The 21,496-nt window shown below is 38.4% G+C and overlaps 1 protein-coding gene across 1 annotated transcript in view; it reads left to right on the forward strand.

The window, feature by feature from the left end:
* The first annotated feature begins 3,688 nt into the window (after positions 1-3,688).
* ptn (pleiotrophin) overlaps positions 3,689-21,496 on the forward strand; it is a 65,604-nt gene continuing 47,796 nt past the window's right edge. The window contains exon 1 of the mRNA XM_028451238.1: positions 3,689-3,893. Within this exon, the coding sequence (XP_028307039.1) occupies positions 3,889-3,893 (5 nt within the window). The 5' untranslated portion in view covers positions 3,689-3,888. The remainder of the gene's footprint in view (positions 3,894-21,496) is intronic.

Raw genomic sequence — 21,496 nt, forward strand, 5'->3', positions numbered from 1 at the left:
ATAACATTAAAGTTCCCTCCATTCATCACGTGCTTCAGGCTATCGATGCTATTGATGACATTAGCTTTGAAAGTCTGCAACATAATCACATTGTGAGTGACTAAATTAACAGCTCAACCACAGCGTCTGCCACTAAAATGAGTTATCTCATTAGAAAAGACGTGTGACCTGTGTGAGGCTGTGAATAGTTTCTGCTGATGCATTTGTCCAAAGCAACTGTTATTAACTAAAGAAAATAACTTCATCAAACAATATGACTGTTAAAACAGAAAATCAATACAAAAAACTGCAACAAAAATGACTCCAAAAACATACAAAGGGACTAAAAAAAATGCACAAAACTGCAAAAAAAACAACAACAAAAAACATTAAAACTGCAACAGACACACACACTTTGACTCCAAAAACACACAAAATGACTCAAACACCAAAATGACTCCAAGGAAAAATAAACAAGATAAAAAAAATAACTCCAAGATACAAAAAACTGCAACAGAAACACAAAATGACTTCAAAAATGTCAAAAACTTCAACAAAAACATTATAAAACTGCAACAGAAACACACATTATGACTAAAAAAAAAATACAAAAAAATAAGAGAAATAAACAAAACAAAACAAAACACAAAATACTGCAACAAAAACACACAAAATGCACAAAACCAAAATAAAAAACTCACACTACAACTCCAAATACACCAAATAAAATAAATAAACTCCAAATAAAAAATCTGAAAAATAAACAAAACAAAAATAATTCCAAAGCACACAAAACTCCCAAAAAAACACTAAACAACAGCAAAGACACAAAATAACAAAAATACACAAAATAGTTAAAAACCGACATAAAAATACACAAAATAACAACAAAAAACTGCAACAAAAACACACAAAATGACTTCAAAAACACATCAAACTGCAACACAAACAAACACTATGACTCAAACACACAAAATGATAAAAAAAAAAGAGAAATTAACAACACAAAAATAAGTCCAAAACACACAAAACTGCAACAAAAACACTAAAATGACTGGAAAACTAAATAAATGTTTCTTTTATTAATGCTCATATTTCTCATTGTTCTAAATGCTGACATGAATGTTGATAGCGTGGCCCTCAGATTAGAGCCAATCACATTTTTGTGGCCCTTCTGTGATAACGTGGCCCATCCCTGAGCTATAGGGAGTGTTTCTCGTTGCGTGGACAGAGCTGACGAGGCTTTGCGGACACGACTTTATTGATCGCGTGTGCTGTAATCTGTCAATCAAGGCTGGTCCAGCTGTGGCAGAGCGCCAGGCCATGATCTACGGGGTCAGACCCCACCATCTGCTGTGATGAAAACAACACGCTAACCACATACAGTACCTCCATCCTGCTACAAGCATAGCCTGACACAACAGCTGAACATCGATTTCAACCCAAACGTCAAACAAAGATTCCCATTTTGTGCGTTTGAAAAACTATTTTCTGGTTTGTTCGGGGATGAAACTATTACCCGATTGGTCGATTAGTCACGAAGCAGAAAATCTGTGAAAGTTACTGGAAAAACAAAATCAATTTCTAATTACTCACCAAAAATGTCATTACGTATCACCCGAGGTAATTAGTCACATTACTGATTAGATTTCGCACGCTGGTGCAGACTGAAGGAGCACAACAGCAACACGATTAAATAACGATTCCTAATCTGATCGCTAAATAGTGAAGAGAACATTAGTAGTTTAAGGCATTGACGCACGCACACACACACACACACACACGCACACACACACACACACACACACACACACACACACACGCACACACACACACACACACACACACACACACACACACACACACACACACACACGCACACACACACACCTTACAGAATGATTGAAAAGTAGAAAATATCCCATATTGAAAATGCTAAATGATATTTTATACATTAGTTTAAGCAGCTAACAGTACTTACTAAACAGCAGTTAGCAAGGGGCTAATCAATAGCGTCAAACTGCCATTATGCTAACAAAAGCAAAATTATATTTGTAGCTTCATGCAGTGAAATCTAACCACTATTCTTTGGCACATTAGTGTGTTTTAAGGGACCGTCAAGTAGGAATAATGGAAATTACAATTTTAATTTTGATGTTCCAACATTTATAATTGACTATGACCCAAATTATTTTCTTTTAGAATTATGTATTTAATTTAGAAATTCCTTCTGGTCGTAGCAACATTCTTCCCATGTAGCCTAGCATCCATTTTCATGTGTATTTCTATGGATTTATTTATGTCTAAGCAGCTACATGTTAGCACAGTAGCTTGACTAAAAATGGAAACAGCCTATATCCAAGCTACGCTGCTACAAGTTAGCATGGTAGACTGACTAAAGACATGTTAGCATGACTGGCTAAAGATTTTAATGTGTCTAAGCTACGCTGCTACCTGTTAGCATGTTTGACTGACTAAAGACATGTTAGCATGACTGGCTAAAGATTTTAATGTGTCTAAGCTACGCTGCTACCTGTTAGCATGTTTGACTGACGAAAGACATGTTAGCATGACTGACTAAAGATTTTAATGTGTCTAAGCTACGCTGCTACCTGTTAGCATGTTTGACTGACTAAAGACATGTTAGCATGACTGGCTAAAGATTTTAATGTGTCTAAGCTACGCTGCTACCTGTTAGCATGTTTGACTGACTAAAGACATGTTAGCATGACTGGCTAAAGATTTAATGTGTCTAAGCTACGCTGCTCAGGTAAATAAACAAATATTAAAAGAATACTTAACGTTTCAGTCAGATTGGCGTAGGGATGGATACACGGGATTCAAACCACTGACCCTCTGATTACAACTCAGCTACATTAACCACTGTTCCTCCACCACAGAGTTGATCAACAGTAGATTATTTTCTAATACAGCACTGATATGAAGCTGCACTGATACAAATGACGGAAAAACAATACATTCTTTATTTCTAAGTAACTTAAAAGTTACTTTTTCCAGTAACGCATTAGTTTTTGGTGTAAGTAATCAAAAATAGTAAATGAGTTACTTTGTGAATGAAGTAACTATTAACTTTAACTAGTTACATTTTTTCAGTAACTAGCACAAGACTGTTCATTACAAGCATCCAGCAGTATAAAAAGCGTACCCTATAATCTACAATATATAAACACAACAGAAAAGTGATGCTTATCTATTTTTGAGCTGTTTTTCTAATGGAGGCTGTAGGTCATTTATTTTGTGACTTTATTTTATTATATTTTGGTTTCCAGTAGTTGCTGTTTGTAGTTATTACAGTGTGGAAAATAAATGTATTAGTAGGAACACGTTCTGTACAACAGCGTGTCACAGTTTTGCGACCCTGTTTTGTGATGTCCTAAATAAAAAGCTTAGGATCAAATCCAGAGCCCTGCTCGTGTTTGTCCAAACTCTATTGATCGCTTTGACTCACTTTTCCATGAATCAACATGGCGTTTATGTAACTGGTCGGCTTCAGCACAGCACAGCGCACATGTTTTACTGCTCCTTTTGAATATTCGCCTCTGTCGCTACTCAGATCAATATCACACATCTCAGCTCCTTCCTCCCGTCCCTGTAGATCTACGAGCACTTTACCGGCCTCTCCCTCTCGTCCCCCCCCGCCTCGCGCTCCCATCTTCTCAGCCGGTGCTACGGCCAGCGTCCCCAGAGTGACCTTGGGGATAATGAGCTTCTGATCACGAGTCAGGAAACCTGGTGTTCAACACCCACCCCATCACCCTCCCTCTACACTATTGCCCGCTCAGCCTACAAAGAGACTTAGTACTGAAGAGGCAGGGCAGAGGTGCAGATGAAAAAAGCCTTGAGAAACTAATGCTTTAGGCTCTGATACACAACTACCAGACCTCCAGGATGAAGTAAGTAGAACTTTCTCTTCTGTATTTGTGGGCTTTTGTCCACTTTGGTGGGATATGATGCTGGGATATTAAATCTTGTAGCTGGTTAAAGTCACTTACATGTGTTTTTGAAGTGGAATTGGTCAATTCTGGTATGTGTCAACCAGTTTAAACCTAGTATCTTGACTTGGCTGCTGCTACTATGAAAGCATTTTAGCTTTTTTAGGGTTTCCTGCTAATGTTTGCAAAATCTATGGACTGTAAACTGAACTGGTACCAAGAAGCAGTTGATGGTTGATGGCAGAAGATTGGTTTATGGCTGTGTGTTCAACTGGCTTTTCTTGATCAGCTTTAAAATCCAGGAAGTGCACCTTTGTCAAGTAAAAAAGTTAAAATGGAAGAAGTCAAATTGGGAGAAGTTGAAAACTGATATGGTACCAAGGACCAGTTGATGATTGATGGCAGAAGATTGGTTTATAGCTGTTTCATCAAAGTACTTTAAAACTCAGGGACTCCACCTTTGTAAAGTAAAAAAGTTGAAATGGAAAAGATGAATAACTTTTTTTCTTTTGGTAAAAGTCCTTTGCAGACATAATCACTTGTTCTTCTCAGTCCGATTCTTTCACATTTCTGCTTCAGGCTGTTGATACAAGATAACAAACATGCATAAATAAAAGGCCATTGAGCCTAAGCGGCAGAGATTCTAGCTACAGATGGTAAAATAACTTGGGTAAACAATCAGAAGACGACTTAAATAATCCTGCAGCCGTAGGCGTTGGAACGGGGTGTTGAAGGAGTGCGTTCTTAGTGATTAAACTCCAAACACGCACACGTTGTGCTGAAAGTCGCTATCAGCCAAATACACGCCCCAATTAGGTCTGTCTGGTGCTGCTTGGAGTGGGCATTTTTTTTTCCCAGGATATCGTAATTTGGGTCAGGCCTGACTGGAATGAAAAACCTCCCGGTTGTTGCCGTATTGTGATTTTGACAAGTAGAAGGCCTCGTTGCGTTGCCATGGCGTTGCTTTGCTCTGGCGCAGCAACCCAAACAGGGTTCCTCTCTGTCCCGCGGGCGACGTCTCACAAAAGCCCCTGCGTGGGCCATTCTAGCTGGAAATGAGGTGTGCGCTTCATTTATCTGGGATCAACACATGGTGCGGCCTTAATGAAAGCACCGGGGAGATGAAACACAGAGTGGAGATGGGCTTGAGAAACCGGCCTCGGTCTGAAGGAAGTCCCAACACAATGTGGATTAAGCTGGACCGCAGCCAGGAAGGGCAAACTCATAAAACCGCCTCTTCTACAAACCGGCCGTGGCATTTTATCACTATGAGATGTCCACTTGGAGGCCTTTAGGAGGCATTTTTTACACACTCTGCCCTTTTCTCCTGTTAATTGCTTGCCCCTTCGGACCTCACCACGTGACCCAGCCTATATGTCAGCGTGTTTAAGCACAAAGCCCGTTCATTTCCCTTCTGTGTGTGTCCACAAATGCTTTGTGGAGTCCGCTCTCCACGGAGGAGCAATAAGGCAAAGAATGGTGCCGCTAAGGTCCTGAGAAGTCCGCTCCGGGGGGGGAGGGAAGCGGCGTGAATGGAGCCGTTTCTCTCTATAGGGCACAAGTGAGAAAGGGAGAGCGGGCAGGGGGTGAGGACATGCACAAAGATCCTCACACTGAGTGGCTGGTTTATTTTTTTGTGAGGGGTACGCAATGACCCGTCACATGTGGCACAGACAGAATGAGGCTGGAAGGGGTCCGGAGGGCCCCTGAAGAAAAGAGGAGGATGTGATAAAGGGAAAGGCAGGAGAATTGAAGAGGAAGAGGAGGAGGAGGAGGAAGATGCCACCATAGGGAGGCCTGTCAGGAGCCATGGTTCAGGCATTCACTTTAAAATCCCACCAGGAGGCAAAAAAAAGTGTCCTGATACAAACCCAGAGTGTCACTATTTTACAGTTTGGGCATCTAAACCTAAAAACTGTAAAAACTACATTTTTCATTCATTCATAAGTGGAAAAAAGAGACCTTTTTGTAAAAAAAGAGGAAATAGAAAAATAAGAGACAAGCTTGATTAATATTATTACTAGTCAATTACTACTTTGGTCAAAACAAACATTTCTAAATATGATACTTGTAATGAATTAAATAATAATGAATTACGAAAAAATTACCTAATGTCAATTCTTAAATGTCTTTTTAATGGTTATTAAACATATAATCAACATTTTTTTGTTGTTTTAGATTTTTTTTAAATAGCAATATGACATAATATGGCCTCAGATGCATGTTTTGGGATATTGTCATGCATTTACTCACAGTTTTCCCCCATAAAGAGACAAAAAGTCAAATCTCACACTACTACGTCAAAGTCATAGCTGAAAAATCCCAATTTTTCCAGAATTGAGCATAGTGCATGTACTGTCGAGGTAATATAAGTAGTACTTTTAGACCGGGGTTCTCAACTGCTCTTACCCGGGGACCCACATTTTGCCACAGTCATTAAATCGCAACCAGAATTCAAACAGTTTAACTTTTCACAAATAGCTTCCTGTGCAACATGCATTTCCCAGCATGCCTGTCAACAAATGTTTCTTTCAAAATAAGACAAGTCCAACATGAGAGTCTTTAACTATTTATTTATTTTTTTACCAGCTGTCTGCAACCCACCCAGTACAAGTTCGCAACCCACTTTTGGGTCCCGATCCACCAGTTGAGAATTGCTGTTTTAGACGACAGAGAAGTAGCCTGAGGATCGCTGATTTTAAGCAGTTAATGGAATCGTCTGAAAGTTTTGAAAAGATGTTTATTAGACTGAATACTTCTTGTAATGAGGATTGCGGGTCATCTAAATATAGTAAAATATCATCTGCATAAAGATTAATTATGTGTTGAGATGGATGAGGTTTTTAGCTTCTCTATGGAACTAACTCTGTGTTCTCTTCTGACTTGGAATTAAATCTTTTATCTATTAGGTTTTTTAAACTTTAAAATGATTTTAACTGCAAAAATGCGACACATCTGACACCAACACGTCAAGGGTAGTTTCAGCTGTATCGACACAGCCATGATGTCCACAAACAGTGGTGGTGCGGCACTGATTGTTTTTAATCCTATGTCACATGACCAATGGAGCCTACGTGATTGGCTGCATGTTTGATGACTTGAAACAGGGACGTTTTGCTTCTTCTTTGTTTCCCGGATGTTGATTCCAACTCCTCTATCCTGGGTTTGACACCTGTGCTTTAAACCACGGGTTCTAAACCTTGGGGTCAGGACCCCATTTGGGGTTGCGAGACACTGAGAGAGTTGCCAGATGCCTTCAAGAAACTACGAATATTTTTTGAACATTTTTTTTTGCAACTAAAACAAACTTGCGATATTTCAACCTGTTTTCATCACTTTTTCTTGCCATATTTCTGCTCCTTCTAAAGCATTTTGCTACATTACTGTCATTTCTGCCAGTTTTTTAATTTAAGATTTCAAGGCCTTTTCTGCATATTTTTTCTACTTTCAAGACATTTTTGGCCCTTTAAACCCTTTCCACCACTTTTCTCAACAAATGTTGACCAATCATCATCACTTTTTTTTTTAACCATATTTCATGCTTATTTTTTGCCAATTTAACCACATTCACTATTTGTCATGCCCATTAATTTTAACTAATTGTTCAAATATTGACTTGGAACCCTTTTTTGCCCATTTTTGTCCACTCTAATTTGCAACTTTTAACCAATTTCTGTGCTTTTTTAAAATTCCATTTCACCAACTTTTCCACTATTATTGGTCACTTTTAACCAATTTTATTTGTGATTAAAACAAGGATTTACAATAAATGGTTCTCACAGCTTCATAGAACAATGACCATCATTTTGCTGACTTTATGGATGGACCCCAAATAGATGATCCTGTCTCCACATGACTGTTATTCAATGTTCAAGTCTGTGTTCAACCACTTTCAGCTACAGTGGGGGTCCCCAAGGTTGAGAACCACTGCTTTAAACAATGACCTTAGAAGTGTGTTGTTAGCATTTCAATGTCCTTAAAGATTGCCTTAAACGTAGCATTAGCAGAAGAAAAGTGAATATAGACAGAAATGTAACGTCTGTGCTCATTAAAAGGAGTTCAACCTGTGAATGATGCAGAGACTGGAAAACTTGTCACATCCTCTCAGAAAGTTGGGATGACAAACACGGCTTTCTTACCCAGCGGAGCGTTCACGCCGCAGCATTAGCATTCAATTTGCGGTGGCGTCTTTGTTTACCCGATGAATGTTAAGTCCGGTTATTCAATCTGATTTTGCTCTGTTAAAAACAAACAAACTCGACAAGTCCGCGGGGAAATATCCGGAGCTGTGTTTGTGACGGGCTCCACTTTGTTCTCAGGCTAACTTTTTATCCTGCTTTGTATTTTATTTTATTTGTTGTTGTTATGGTGGAGACAATTTAAAGTAACGACGAGACCGAAACAGTTCATCTGTGAGAGGAGTCGGGCCGTGACGCACAATCGCACAATACACAATTTTATGATTAGTCGCATCAGCTTTAAGGAAGTTTTATTAAGAGGCTGAAACATGCAAATGTAAAGAGCCTGAAGAGAGGAAGAAGTTTACAGAAAAAACACAGGCAACACAAGTCCTCTGTGTGTGTGTGTGTGTGTGTGTGTGTGTGTGTGTAAACCTCCAGGGAACAGCGTTGTGTTTGCATTTGTCTAATTAACTGAGGGATAATCTTGTTGTCTGTGACACAGAGAGAAGTTTTTCGCGACTAATTGTTTTATTGTTGCACAAATGCTGAGTCAGCATTCGCCGCACTGTGATTTTGTAGGGGTTTTTTTTTTTTAAATTTTTTTTACAATAGTTAGCCATTCAAACTTTATTATGTTATATGTGTTTCTACTTTTTGTTTGTTTTCCTTTCACATTATTTGAATGTATTGTTGATAAGTTACAGTGAGACTTGATGTCAGTTGTCGTCTGTGTGCGTCGGTGGCCACTTTGAATCTGCACATCTCTGGCTGCTTTTCACCCTGGGAATCACTAGAATTTGATTACTCACTGACATTACTTTTCTCTGACTACAGGAAATATTTACCCAGAGGTGGGCAACTTTTATCACAGCGGGGGCTGCAAAAATGTGATTGTTTCTAATCCTAAAGTCACATTATCAACATTAGTGTCAGCATTTTGAATAATGAGCATTAACACAGAGTTTGTGTGTTTTTGCACTATTTTGTGTATCTTTGAGATAGTATATTGTGTTTTTATTGTTATTTGATGTATTTTTGTAAATTTTTCTGTGGTTTTGTATGTTTGTGTTTTATTTTGTTGTTTTCTTTTCTGTTTTTCTGTTGTGTCAAATGTACTTGAATTACAATTTTTGCTTAAAAGGGTAAAATGATGTGTGTGTCAGAGGCTAAAAGTAGTTAAAAATGACTCCAAAGACATAAATGTTTTCCTTCATTCTTTTCTTTTTCCTTCTTATTTCATGTTTTTTTTTAATTATCTATTAAACAGGTTCATAGCTAATAATTGAGCAGTTTCTTACCAGACTCCCCAGTCCATAAAACATCTCTTGGTTAATTCTGATCCGCTGTAACGCCTTCATATTAAATGATAAACAAGTGATCCACCTGCTTAATGACACTAAATCTTTAACACTTCCCACCAAAAACTCTTTTTAAAGGGTTTACACCGCCTCATGGAGCCCCGGGCTGTGTCTAATCCCTGGGTAAACCAGCAGCTTTTAATCAGACCCAGTGAAGTTCTGCAGCAGTGGGACGTCTTCCCTCAGGGAACTGGGCTCAGGATGAAGTTTGATTTAAGTACTCGAGATGGATTCAGTGAGGATTAGAGATCAGCAAAACCTGGATTTACTTCCACCCACAGACAACGTGGGGGGCGTTACTCACACTAAATACCCCCCCCCACCGAGAGAAACTTGTTGTTTTGACAGAAAGTTTAAATGAACTTTTTAAATGTATTTGGAATCAATATATTTCCAAATCCATATTGATGTTTCAAGTTCATCCCAAATTATGCAATGTTAACATTTGAGTTCAGAACACCCTAAAGTAGGGCAACTGGTGGCAACTGGTGGCCCGGGGCCCACATGCGGCCCTTGGTCTAATTTTAAATGTACTACATGACAGAAAAATACACAAAATAAAAACAAGTATACATTTAAAAGACAAGAAAAACACAGAAAATACTCCAAAAACACACAAACTACTACAAAATTGAACAAAACGGCAACAGTAATTAGACAAAATTACTCCAAATAACACAAAATGCATATATATATATATATATCTATATAAAAATGACAGAAATGACAACAAAAGTACACCAAAAGACAAGAAAAAACAAAACATACTAAAAAACAAGGAAAACAACAACAGAAATACTCAATTACTCCAACCAATGCAAAATGACAAAACAAATACACAACATGACTCCAAAAAACATACATTTAACAGGAAAAATACACAAAAAGAAATGCGCAAAATGCCTCAGAACTATTAAAACTCTGTTCTTTACTGTGTTAACGCTCACATTGGTCATTGATCTAAAGGCTGACATGAATGTTGATCATGTGATCCTCAGATAAAACATTTTGGTGGACCCCACTGTGATAGAATTTGCTCACCTCTGGCCTAAAGCATCAGACAAATATGGTGTCAGAGGAATATTTGTTTGTGGGGGGGGGTACATGGATAGCTATCGTAGCCCATGGCATAGATGGGAGCGCCGAGTGGGAAGCAAAGTGGAATCATTAGTCATGTGCATTAGTATTCTATCCACAGCGTGTGCTGAGAGACAGCCGGTCCGTCCAAACAAACAACCATCCCTTCTTCTCCTCACATTCCATCCCATTAGAAACAGCAGGAACTTCACCGCGACCTCCGCCCCATAGTCTCTGCTGGAGGTCCAGGATGTTAGCGCTGTTAGAGGTGTCGGGTAACGTTGTTTGATAGACGATGATGATGAGAATAGAGAACAAGCCAGCACCGTGGGAGAGGAAGACTCACAACAGCCTTCAAGCAACAAAGGTTGTAAATGTCAAGATTTCACAATTTCCGTTTCAGAGTTTAACCATTTACAAATTTCGTTACACGTCTCAGTTTCATCGTCTTTCCCTGTTTAGACGACTTTACTGACTTCTAAACAAAACATGCTAAATAATAGGGGTGTGCGTGCAATGAATCTGACAATACACAATTTGCATGTCAGGGTACGATATATCCCGATACTAAACAATATGATATACACTCTGAAGGTACGTATAGCATTTAGCATAGCACAGTTACGTCCAAAGGCAGCGTAGAGAGCTGCCTTTTTAAGTAAGTGGTTTTCATGTTGGGGAACTGACTGCCCATGGGAACAGAGGGGGTGTGGCCTCGTCCTGGCTCCTCCTCCTGCCTTGCAGCTGAGTGAAACTGTGCAGCGTCTCTGCCGTACCAGGAAATAGCGATGTTTAGTCATTTGGGCTATGAAACTTTCAAACTTATAGGTACTGTATTGTACTCAGAAATTGAAAAATAAATTATAATTATATTATAATTAAAACAAATAATCAAAATATCAATTCACCCTGCCGACCCTCCTACCCTGCCTACCCTGACTGCTCCTCACTAGTAACAAGGTTAAAAGCTCAAAGAAGTTGATTTAGCATGATATAGGACCTTTAAAGTGTTTTTCTTGTAGTTTTGTACATTTTTAGTGTTTGTTTTTAGAGTAATTTTGCATATTCTCTCTTCTTGTGTTATTTGTCGTCTTAGTGTGTATTTTTGGAGTCATTCTGTGTTTTTTATTCTTAATGTTAATGTTGTAAATGTGTCGGTTTTGCTGTGTTGTGTACTCTTGTTGTCTTTTTGTGTTTTTTTCTGTAGTTTTGTATGTTTTTGTGTGTCATTTGTTCGTTTACTTTGGTGGGCTGCACAAATAGATCAAGGGTAAAGAAAGATGTTTCATTTACTGGAGAAATAAAGAAGGTGATTATCATTGCTTATCACCATGGCAACGCAACCTGAGTTGTGCTCATTTTTCATATAAAACACCATGAACGACGTGATTTTCTCACTCATTCCCAAGGTTTTTGAATCACCTTGACTTGTTCACCTTCACATGTAAACTGCATGAATGTTCCAACTTCATGTTCAAACTCTGATTCACTTCATACTTACTTCGCATTTAGCTTTAATCTCCAAACCAAAGTCAAAGTCACTTTCCTTTGGACTTCTATTCTTTTTTTTCCCTTTAACTAGAAATCTACTTCATGTCCTACTTTATCCCAGGTTTCCTTCGAAATAGCAAACTTTCATTGATCACCAAACGAGGACCATTTTGAACATTAGATATTTTTATCTTGAAAAGTGCAACATAACACCAAAAGTCCCTTTATTCTATGAAAACAACAAATCAGTGTCTTGACAAGGACATGACCCTGAGCTGCTAGCACTAAGTTAGCCTCATAGCTGCAGGAAGATGATCCCAGGGTCAGGTTTTCTGTCCAACGTCATTAGATATTTCTTCATGTTGTCTTTCAAGAGTTGATTTACTGTACGTTGAACTCAAAGAGAAATCGTTTCTCTGCCAGTCAGGATCCATTCATGACTTTTGTCCTTTCGTCCTTTCGTCCTTTAGTGCTTTAGTCATTTAGTCCTTTAGTCCTTTAGTCCTTTAGTCCTTTAGTGCTTTAGTCCTTTAGTCCTTTAGTCCTTTAGTCCTTTAGTGCTTTAGTCCTTTAGTGCTTTAGTGCTTTAGTGCTTTAGTCCTTTAGTCCTTTAGTCCTTTAGTGCTTTAGTGCTTAAGTCCTTTAGTCCTTTAGTCCTTTAGTCCTTTAGTCCTTTAGTGCTTTAGTCCTTTAGTCCTTTAGTCCTTTAGTCCTTTAGTCCTTTAGTGCTTTAGTCCTTTAGTCCTTTAGTCCTTTAGTGCTTTAGTCCTTTAGTCCTTTAGTCCTTTAGTCCTTTAGTGCTTTAGTGCTTTAGTGCTTTAGTCCTTTAGTGCTTTAGTCCTTTAGTGCTTTAGTCCTTTAGTCCTTTAGTCCTTTAGTCCTTTAGTCCTTTAGTCCTTTAGTGCTTTAGTCCTTTAGTCCTTTAGTGCTTTAGTCCTTTAGTCCTTTAGTGCTTTAGTCCTTTAGTGCTCTAGTCCTTTAGTCCTTTAGTCCTTTAGTCCTTTAGTGCTTTAGTGCTTTAGTGCTTTAGTGCTTTAGTCCTTTAGTCCTTTAGTCCTTTAGTCCTTTAGTCCTTTAGTGCTTTAGTCCTTTAGTCCTTTAGTCCTTTAGTGCTTTAGTCCTTTAGTCCTTTAGTCCTTTAGTCCTTTAGTCCTTTAGTGCTTTAGTGCTTTAGTCCTTTAGTCCTTTAGTGCTTTAGTCCTTTAGTGCTTTAGTCCTTTAGTGCTTTAGTCCTTTAGTGCTTTAGTCCTTTAGTGCTTTAGTCCTTTAGTGCTTTAGTCCTTTAGTGCTTTAGTCCTTTAGTGCTTTAGTCCTTTAGTGCTTTAGTCCTTTAGTCCTTTAGTGCTTTAGTCCTTTAGTGCTCTAGTCCTTTAGTCCTTTAGTCCTTTAGTCCTTTAGTCCTTTAGTCCTTTAGTCCTTTAGTGCTTTAGTCCTTTAGTCCTTTAGTGCTTTAGTCCTTTAGTCCTTTAGTGCTTTAGTCCTTTAGTGCTTTAGTCCTTTAGTCCTTTAGTCGTGGGGAAAATGCAACATGACATAATCCTGAAAAATCTCAATAACTCATTCACATCAAGAACCTTTAACCACAGAAAAATAAGTGCACTGAAGGATTCCTGATGCTGATTTTAAAACAGATGAAGCCTTTGGAGATCACCATCAACATTTATGTCAGCATTAGGATAATGATCAATCTGAGCTTTTTTGTTGTTTTGTGAGTTTTTGGAGTCAATGTGCAAGTTTTTGTTGTTTTGTATGTTTATGTTTTAGTTTTTTGAATTTGAAGTCATTATTTGTGTTTTGTTGTCATTTTGTGTGCTTTCTATGTTGCTTAGCGTTTGTTACGTTCGGTTAATTTGTATGTTTTTTGAGTTTTTGGAGTCATTTTGTGGGTTGTTGTTGTTTTGTGTGTTGTTCTTTGCGTTTGGAGTCCTAATGTGGGTTTTTTTTTGTCATTTAGTGTGCTGTTGATGTTGTTTTGTAAGTTTTTGTAGTCATTACAGGTGCTGTTATCTTGTTAAATGTTTTCGAATTTATGTTGGAGGTTCAATGAAACTAGATCGAGGGCCACAGGTTACCATGTCTGATCAAACACTACAGGCAGTGGCTATCCGTACGGTTGCTGTAGCAATATACCGACATTCTATCCGTACACAGCGCCCCTCATTGGCCAGTTTAGGTCATGTGACTGAGACTAACCCTAAACCTAAACCTAAAAAGACGCTATGTACGTGTACTTCGGTAAACGTACCAATAGCACCGGGGGTTGTCCGTACGGCAACCGTACAGATAGACACTTTCAACACTAAATGGTCTGCGGACCGGTGGTTGGGGATCACCTGCTGTAGCCAGTGTAATCCCTCTTTGTGTCTTTAATGTGTCAGTTTTTCCATCTAATAAATATCTTCTATAACTTTTGGTTGCTGAACTTCATAAATTCATGATAATCCTGGTGTGAAACGCCCTTGAATACGAGAGTAAAACTAAAACTTGAGGTCGAACACATGAAGTTGACGGTTTTACCTTTAAAAGACAAGAGAGAAACCGTATAGATGTGCGTCCTCCATCAACATGAGGTGATTTCAGGCCACTTGTCTCTCGAAGGGACCAAAAGTGTCCCTCACAGTTCATGCGTTGGGGCGTATTGTCCCCCTCTGTCCTTTTCTAATGCTTAGTGGCATGTTGAAAGGTTATTTTTAATGCTGGAGGCTCCTGCTGTTAGCAACACACACACACACACACACACACACACACACACACACACACACACACACACACACACACTACAGCTGACAGAGAGCTCAGAGTTTCGGTTTCTGCTTGGATTTGTCTGTGCGGCGACTTCCCTTTTCATTTGGAAACTGTAACACGCTCAGCATTCGGAGCATTTGCAATTTGGGTAAATAAAGCCGTCGCGCTGAATCTTTTTTTTGTGCAGATGAATGCAGACAATGACAATGACGGGGACACGGAAAATGTGTTGTCCCTGATGGATTGAAATAGCTGAGCGCAGAGGCAGCGTGTCAGGGAATTGGACGAGAGACGGAAACAGAACGAATGAATTTGGTTGGAAAAATTACATTTCTTTCAGCAGAATGAAATCAGTAAACGCCGTCTATTTTTAGTGTTTTGTGTGGCGACCAAGAGTAGCCAAACTTTTTCCCTACTTTTTTACACTTCGTTTTCTCTCACATCGCAATGATTCAGACGATAATTGAGTCGGACTGAGGACATTCACGGAAACCTCTTAAGCTTAAAAAACCTGTGGTGAACTTCAGCAGCGTTCATCGAGTCGTCATCAATACAAGTGCAGACAAACAAGCTGGGGTCGATTTTATTGCAGAATAAATTAGACCCTGTGGTTGCTGCTTATTGGATTCCCATCAGCCACTGGGGCTGACGTGGGAGGACCTCGGGGTGTAGATCTCAGCGGTGTTACACTTTTCCTCCTTAGTGTTGGAAACTCACTCCAACCCATCCTCAAATCAGATAACGTTTGTAACGAGAGATTCATCAATATTAGCTTTTTGCAGATAATTTCTTATTTTCAGACTAACTATCCAAGCAGTTAAACAACAAACATCATATACTGTGAAAATGTAAGAATACACAATAAATGAACCTTTCTATATTGTCCAACAAACATTTCACACACATACGGTTTGTTGTATAGCTGGTACAAGTCGATTAACATAGCTCCTAAGCTAGCACTAGCTTAGCAGTTAATTTTGTTTTATTTTGAATAATAGATTGAGGTTTCTTTTATTCAGACTTTTTTTCAGGAAAGTTAGTTTGATCTCCTGACATGTTTCAACCGTCAACTGCCAGTCTTCCTCAGAGGCATCTGCTGATTGCTTTGATGTGTCCTAATGAGTTCTTTCATAAAGGTCTCTTTCAGAGACCATTGGGCAATAGGAGGCGTGGCCAGCTTGACAGAACGCCCAAAAATAACTCATAATTACACATCAAGGCGATCAGCAGACACCTCTGAGGAAGACTGACCATCGACAGTTGAAACATGTCAGTAAATACTTTTTTTGCAGATAATTTATTTATTTCCAGACTAACTATCCAAGCAGTTAAACAGTTGTAAAAACTAAACAACAAACAAGATCTACTGTGAAACTGTACAAATACAACATTCATTTTATAGTTTTTACTATAAGTCGGTTAACATAGCGTGTAAGCTAGCGCGAGCTAATAAAATATGTACGAAACACAGAGGAACGATGCGTAAAATGACTGAAACACATCATAAACACTAACTAAAAACACTCACCGACATTACTTTAGCCTCAAAATGGAGGTTAACAAGACATTTGTGGAATGCGTTATCACATCACAGGAGAACATTCTGCTACTTCCGGTTTTGAGAGGAAATGAGCCGCATTGTATTGTCAGGTCGAGAAACCTATACAATATTGTAACAATATGTTAAACTGTAAGCACATTAAAATAACCTTTCGTTGTTGTTTGTGCAACAAACATTACACAAAAATTTGTTATATAGTCTGTACATGAGGCGCAAGTCCATTAACATAGCTCGTAAGCTAGCGCTAGCTTAGCAGTTAGCATACTGAAATATGTACGAAACAGGGAAAAGTGATGACTGAAATGACTGAAACACATCATAAACACCAACTAAAAACCCTCACAGACATTATTTTAGCTCACAGAATGGAGGTAAACAAGACATTTATAGAAGATATGATTGCGTCACAAAATAATGTTCGCTACTTCCGGTTTTGACAGGAAATGACCTGCATTGTAATGCCAGGTCAGTAAATAATAGTAATATTCTTTCCCACCACTAGATGGCATTGCAACACCACAAACACAGTATATTCAGGAACACAAAGGTTGACGCAGAGCAGCACTTTTCACTTTTTAAATATGTTTTTGATTTTTCTGATAATATTACACATTCCTAGAGGTAATATTTAGAGTTGGTTGGTTAATGAATGAAAAGAGTCACATCTTTGTAATGAGTCAGGACTCATGGATCCATTAACCCTGGTTCTGTGAGAGACGTCTGCTGAAAACTCTCCATAAACACCACAGACTGAAATGATTTGTTCAGGACTTAAATGATCCAGTTATAGCAGTGGTCCTCAACCACCGGACTGCGGACCGGGTCCACTCCGTGACCATTTATTACTGGGCCGAAAAGAAAGAATATGCCTCTAAATTTATATTTATTCCTGGGTACTTTTTTTTTTTAATCTGGTCACAGGCCGCAAAGAAATAACAAAAAAATTTACATTTTTACATCTTTCTGCATTTAATTTTTGAAAACTATTTTCAGCCTTTGTGCTTAGAATTCTTTCACTTAATTCAGTGGTTGTCAAACTTGTTGTGTTGTGTCCTGCTTTGAAGAATGAAAAACCGTCAGCTAAAATTTCAACAAAATAAATAAATAAATCAATAAATGTTTTATTGTAAAAGGTAAAAATTGTGATTTTTCTTATTCTAAACTTGCAAAAATGATGCAAAAATGTGCAATTAATTCCATATTTGTTTTAAATCTGTTATTATTGTTTTTAGGGAACTCATGAATGTGGAATGTGTTGTGTTTTATTGGTTCTCTCTGTAAATGAAGTTCCAAAGGAATGAATAAAGTTTATTGAATTTGAATTTGAATTGATTTTTTAAGCTCAATGTTACGCAAGGGCGCAGCCACAGACGTACAAGAGAAGCAGATACGTGATATGTTTCAGAGGTAATTACAGATTGTTGCTTAAATGAAGTGTCACAGAGGTTTGATGAAGATGTTTGCAGCGCTCACAAGTCTCTGATCAGCAGTTTGCAAACACAACAAGACTCCACATGTTACAGATTGGACTTATAAAGCTGAGACACTGCCAGATGAGCGCAATGATAACCTGCAACTTGATTTCCTTGTACTCAATGTCATCAAAGACAAAGCAATAGAAGTGAAGAATTCCTGCCTTTGACACTCCAGGGATGTCCAATCTCCCTCTGTTCATTCCTTGGTAAATAACATGGCCTCAGTGTCTCTGACGGCTGGAAATAAGAGTGTCAGCGGGTGTTTGGGTTCAGTCAGTGATACGAACCGGCCTGGATTCATTGAAGGAACGAACGCTGGAGAAACCACTGAGTGACACAATCACTGCAAACCGCAGTAAACAAGTTAAAAATAGCCTTAGTCTTTTCTCTGACGGAGGGTTTTCTGCTTCTTCTTCTTCTTCTTCCTCACAGTTGCAAAACGACAGAAACTGTAGACGGGAGAAGATTCAGAAGGTTTGCACCTTGATATGAGTTTTCATTTCTACACAAAGACCCACGAAGCGCAGAGAAGAGCAAAGAGGAAAAGATGATTCCGTTATTGTCATACTTTGTTACACAAAAATGTAACAAGAATTGGTGAAATGAGGTCATACGATCTTTATTGTCCTCAGACATTAGACTGGTACTATAGGATAGATCACACATGGGCAACTGGCGGCTCGGGGGCCACATGTGGCCCTCAGGGAAATTTTGTGTGGCCCCCAGAGTAATTGCAAAAACACACAAAATTATTGAAATAATAACAAAATTACCCAAAATGGCTCCAAAAATGCACAAAACAACTCCAAACATACACAAAATTATAGAAATATACCTAGAATAATAACAAAAATACACAACATGGCTCCAAAAATGCATAAAATGACACCAAAAACTAAAACACACAAATTGACAGAAATATACTGAAAAAACAACAACAAGAAAATGGCTAAAAAATGACAGAATTCAGAAAAATACAACCTCAAATATACAAAATGACTCACAAAGACCCCCCAAAATATGACAAAAAAGTAAAGAATGAGAAAAAAAATACCTAAAATACAGAAAAATATACAAAAATACAACCAACACTACACAAAATGACACCAAAATTATACAAAAACACACAAAATGACAATTACACATAGAATGATAACAAAAATACACAAAACAGCTCCAAAATAACAGAATATATAAATTTACAACTCAAAATATACAAAATGACAAAAAAAAAAACCCAAAGTATGACAAAAAAAAGCATGGAATGAAAACGTAAATGCACAAAATACAGAAAAATATCAAAAACTACAATCAAAATTATACAAAATGACTTCAACAAACAAGAAAAATACACTAAAATGACAGAAAAATGCAAAAAATGACAAAAAAAAAATAATACATATATATAAATGATTTAAAAACACACATACAGTATGTACCAATCCCATCACTGGGAGCAGGATTTAATGAACGATGCAAGATGTTGATGCCAAATTAATGCTAAATTATACATGGATGTAAAATATTAGAGAATTTGACAATTTTACAAAGAACATTTGATGTCTGTCAAGGCTTTATTTAATGCTATTAAGTGTAAGTGACATTATAAGTGGAAGTAAAATGGTTTAATTTCTATTTAAAATTCTTTGATGTATAAAAATCTGTACTTTTTTGCATATAGTAATTAATGACTTGTAAAGATTTTGCCAAAAAGGAATGAAGATTAAATGACAAACATGTCAAGTTTCATCACTATCCCATAGAGTTGTCTGTGAGACGGAGAAGTGATGGTTTTGAAGTGTTTCACGGATGTTTCACAAGGTGAATGTTGATGGAACGTCGTGCGTGATGGTCTGTGACGAGCCTTTGTTCTCACATCTGATCCCCAACAGCCCACAGGAGAGGAAATAAATAAATATATATGTGAATCTTTGCTTTTTGATCAACTTCTTACATTTCTGAACAACGGAAGATGGGATGATTTCAGGTGATCTGAAGTCGGAGGGTTTTTGGATTCCACGGGAAATATCTCACATCCTTCTTTTTATGGTGACGCCAATTGTAAAGTTGCACATGCTGAAATAAACAGCAACTTTTTTGCAACATTGAGCAACAAACAACATTTACAAAACATATGTGCATTAATTTTTTGTTACTTTTGACCAGATTTACAGCAATATTTGTGAAATTTGTGATATTTCTTTTCACGTAAAAACATAGTGTCAATGTTAAATCTAAATCTAAATGTTAAATGCTAAATCTAAATGGTGAATTTGCATAACAAAGGGTGCATGCTCATGCAGAGACTGGCAGTATACTTGAATGGAGCTTGCTTTTGTTGCGTCTTATATTGTTTTTAAGTGTGTTTTTAACTCATTCACTGCCAGCCATTTTCAGAACGGCTACCCCCCTCACTGCCAGCCATTTTAGAGTATTTAACTGATTTTTAAAGACCCACAGAGTATGTTGTACTATGACAATCTGAAATCTGAAACTAGATTCTGAAACATTACAGTTTCTTTGGTTTTTAGCTTGTTTTGTTCTTCCGTAATCAGCAGTTGAATAGAGGCGAGTTTCTGACAGAAAGCTGAGAAAACAGGCATTTTCTGAAAAAACAGTAACTTTGAAGCAAATTTTTTATTGCTTTCGGGACACCTCAATATTGGTTTCCTCCTATAAAAAACAATAACAACACCGAGACTGGGCTTTTAATGGCAAAATTATTATTGTTTTGTTATCTTGGTCAGAATTGAATGGATTTTTTACTGTTTTATGGCCGTTCTCTAAGTCTCACCCCCTCTCCGTTCCCACATACACCACTTCCTCCTCCGCCCGGACATGCAGAGCCAACCCACTTGCTCCGGTTTGTTGATTGTTTTGTTTTACAACCCCAGCACTTTCAATAGTCTAGTTAGTTCCACACATGCTCTGGCCGAGTGTGCGCTGCTGTCAGCTGCTGGGAGCTTTACCGTAGCAAACATTTTCTGTTCGATCATAATCATGGCTGATCTCTCATCCAAAGGTGCGCTGCTGCCACCTACATGCCACCAGTTGGTCACTACGACATAGTACAAGCCTGATAATCACAGGAGAACTCTGTCACACTGTCTCCTAGCAACCCCAGTCGAAAAACACAATTGCCATCAAAAGACGTCATATGCAATCAACGTTACTAAACCAAATGACGTCTATAGACATCAATGGCAGTCAATGAGTTAATGTGTTGGTGTGAGAAGTTAAAGCTTGAAAACGCTCATGTGAACTGGTTTACCTTGTACAAGAGATTAGAGCCACATTGCGAGCAGCAAGCCGTCCTCTCGTGACTTCAACCCCGTGTGGAAGCCGGCAATGATAAAGGCTAAATGCTAAAAACATCTTGTCGTCCATCAACAAGACTTTTATGACTTCCCTCCGCACCGAGTGAGCCTGGTCCCTCTCTACGAGGTCGGACCTAACAAGGTACTCTATTTTTAGTGAGATTATTATGCCGGATTTCTGACATGGCTAGTGCTCCAACTAGCCTGGACCCTCGGACACACCCTCCTGTCTCCTGACTTCCCTTCTCGAATCCAGTATGGAACCTCCAACCCGGTCCCAGATGCCCACCTCCCAAGGACTTCCCGGCGGCCGAGCTCGTAGGACCAGGAAACGATGCAGAAGAGGAGCGCTCGTCTGA

The sequence above is a fragment of the Gouania willdenowi genome, chromosome 6, assembly GCF_900634775.1.
Source record: "Gouania willdenowi chromosome 6, fGouWil2.1, whole genome shotgun sequence".
In the NCBI taxonomy this organism is placed as follows: Eukaryota; Metazoa; Chordata; class Actinopteri; order Blenniiformes; family Gobiesocidae; genus Gouania; species Gouania willdenowi.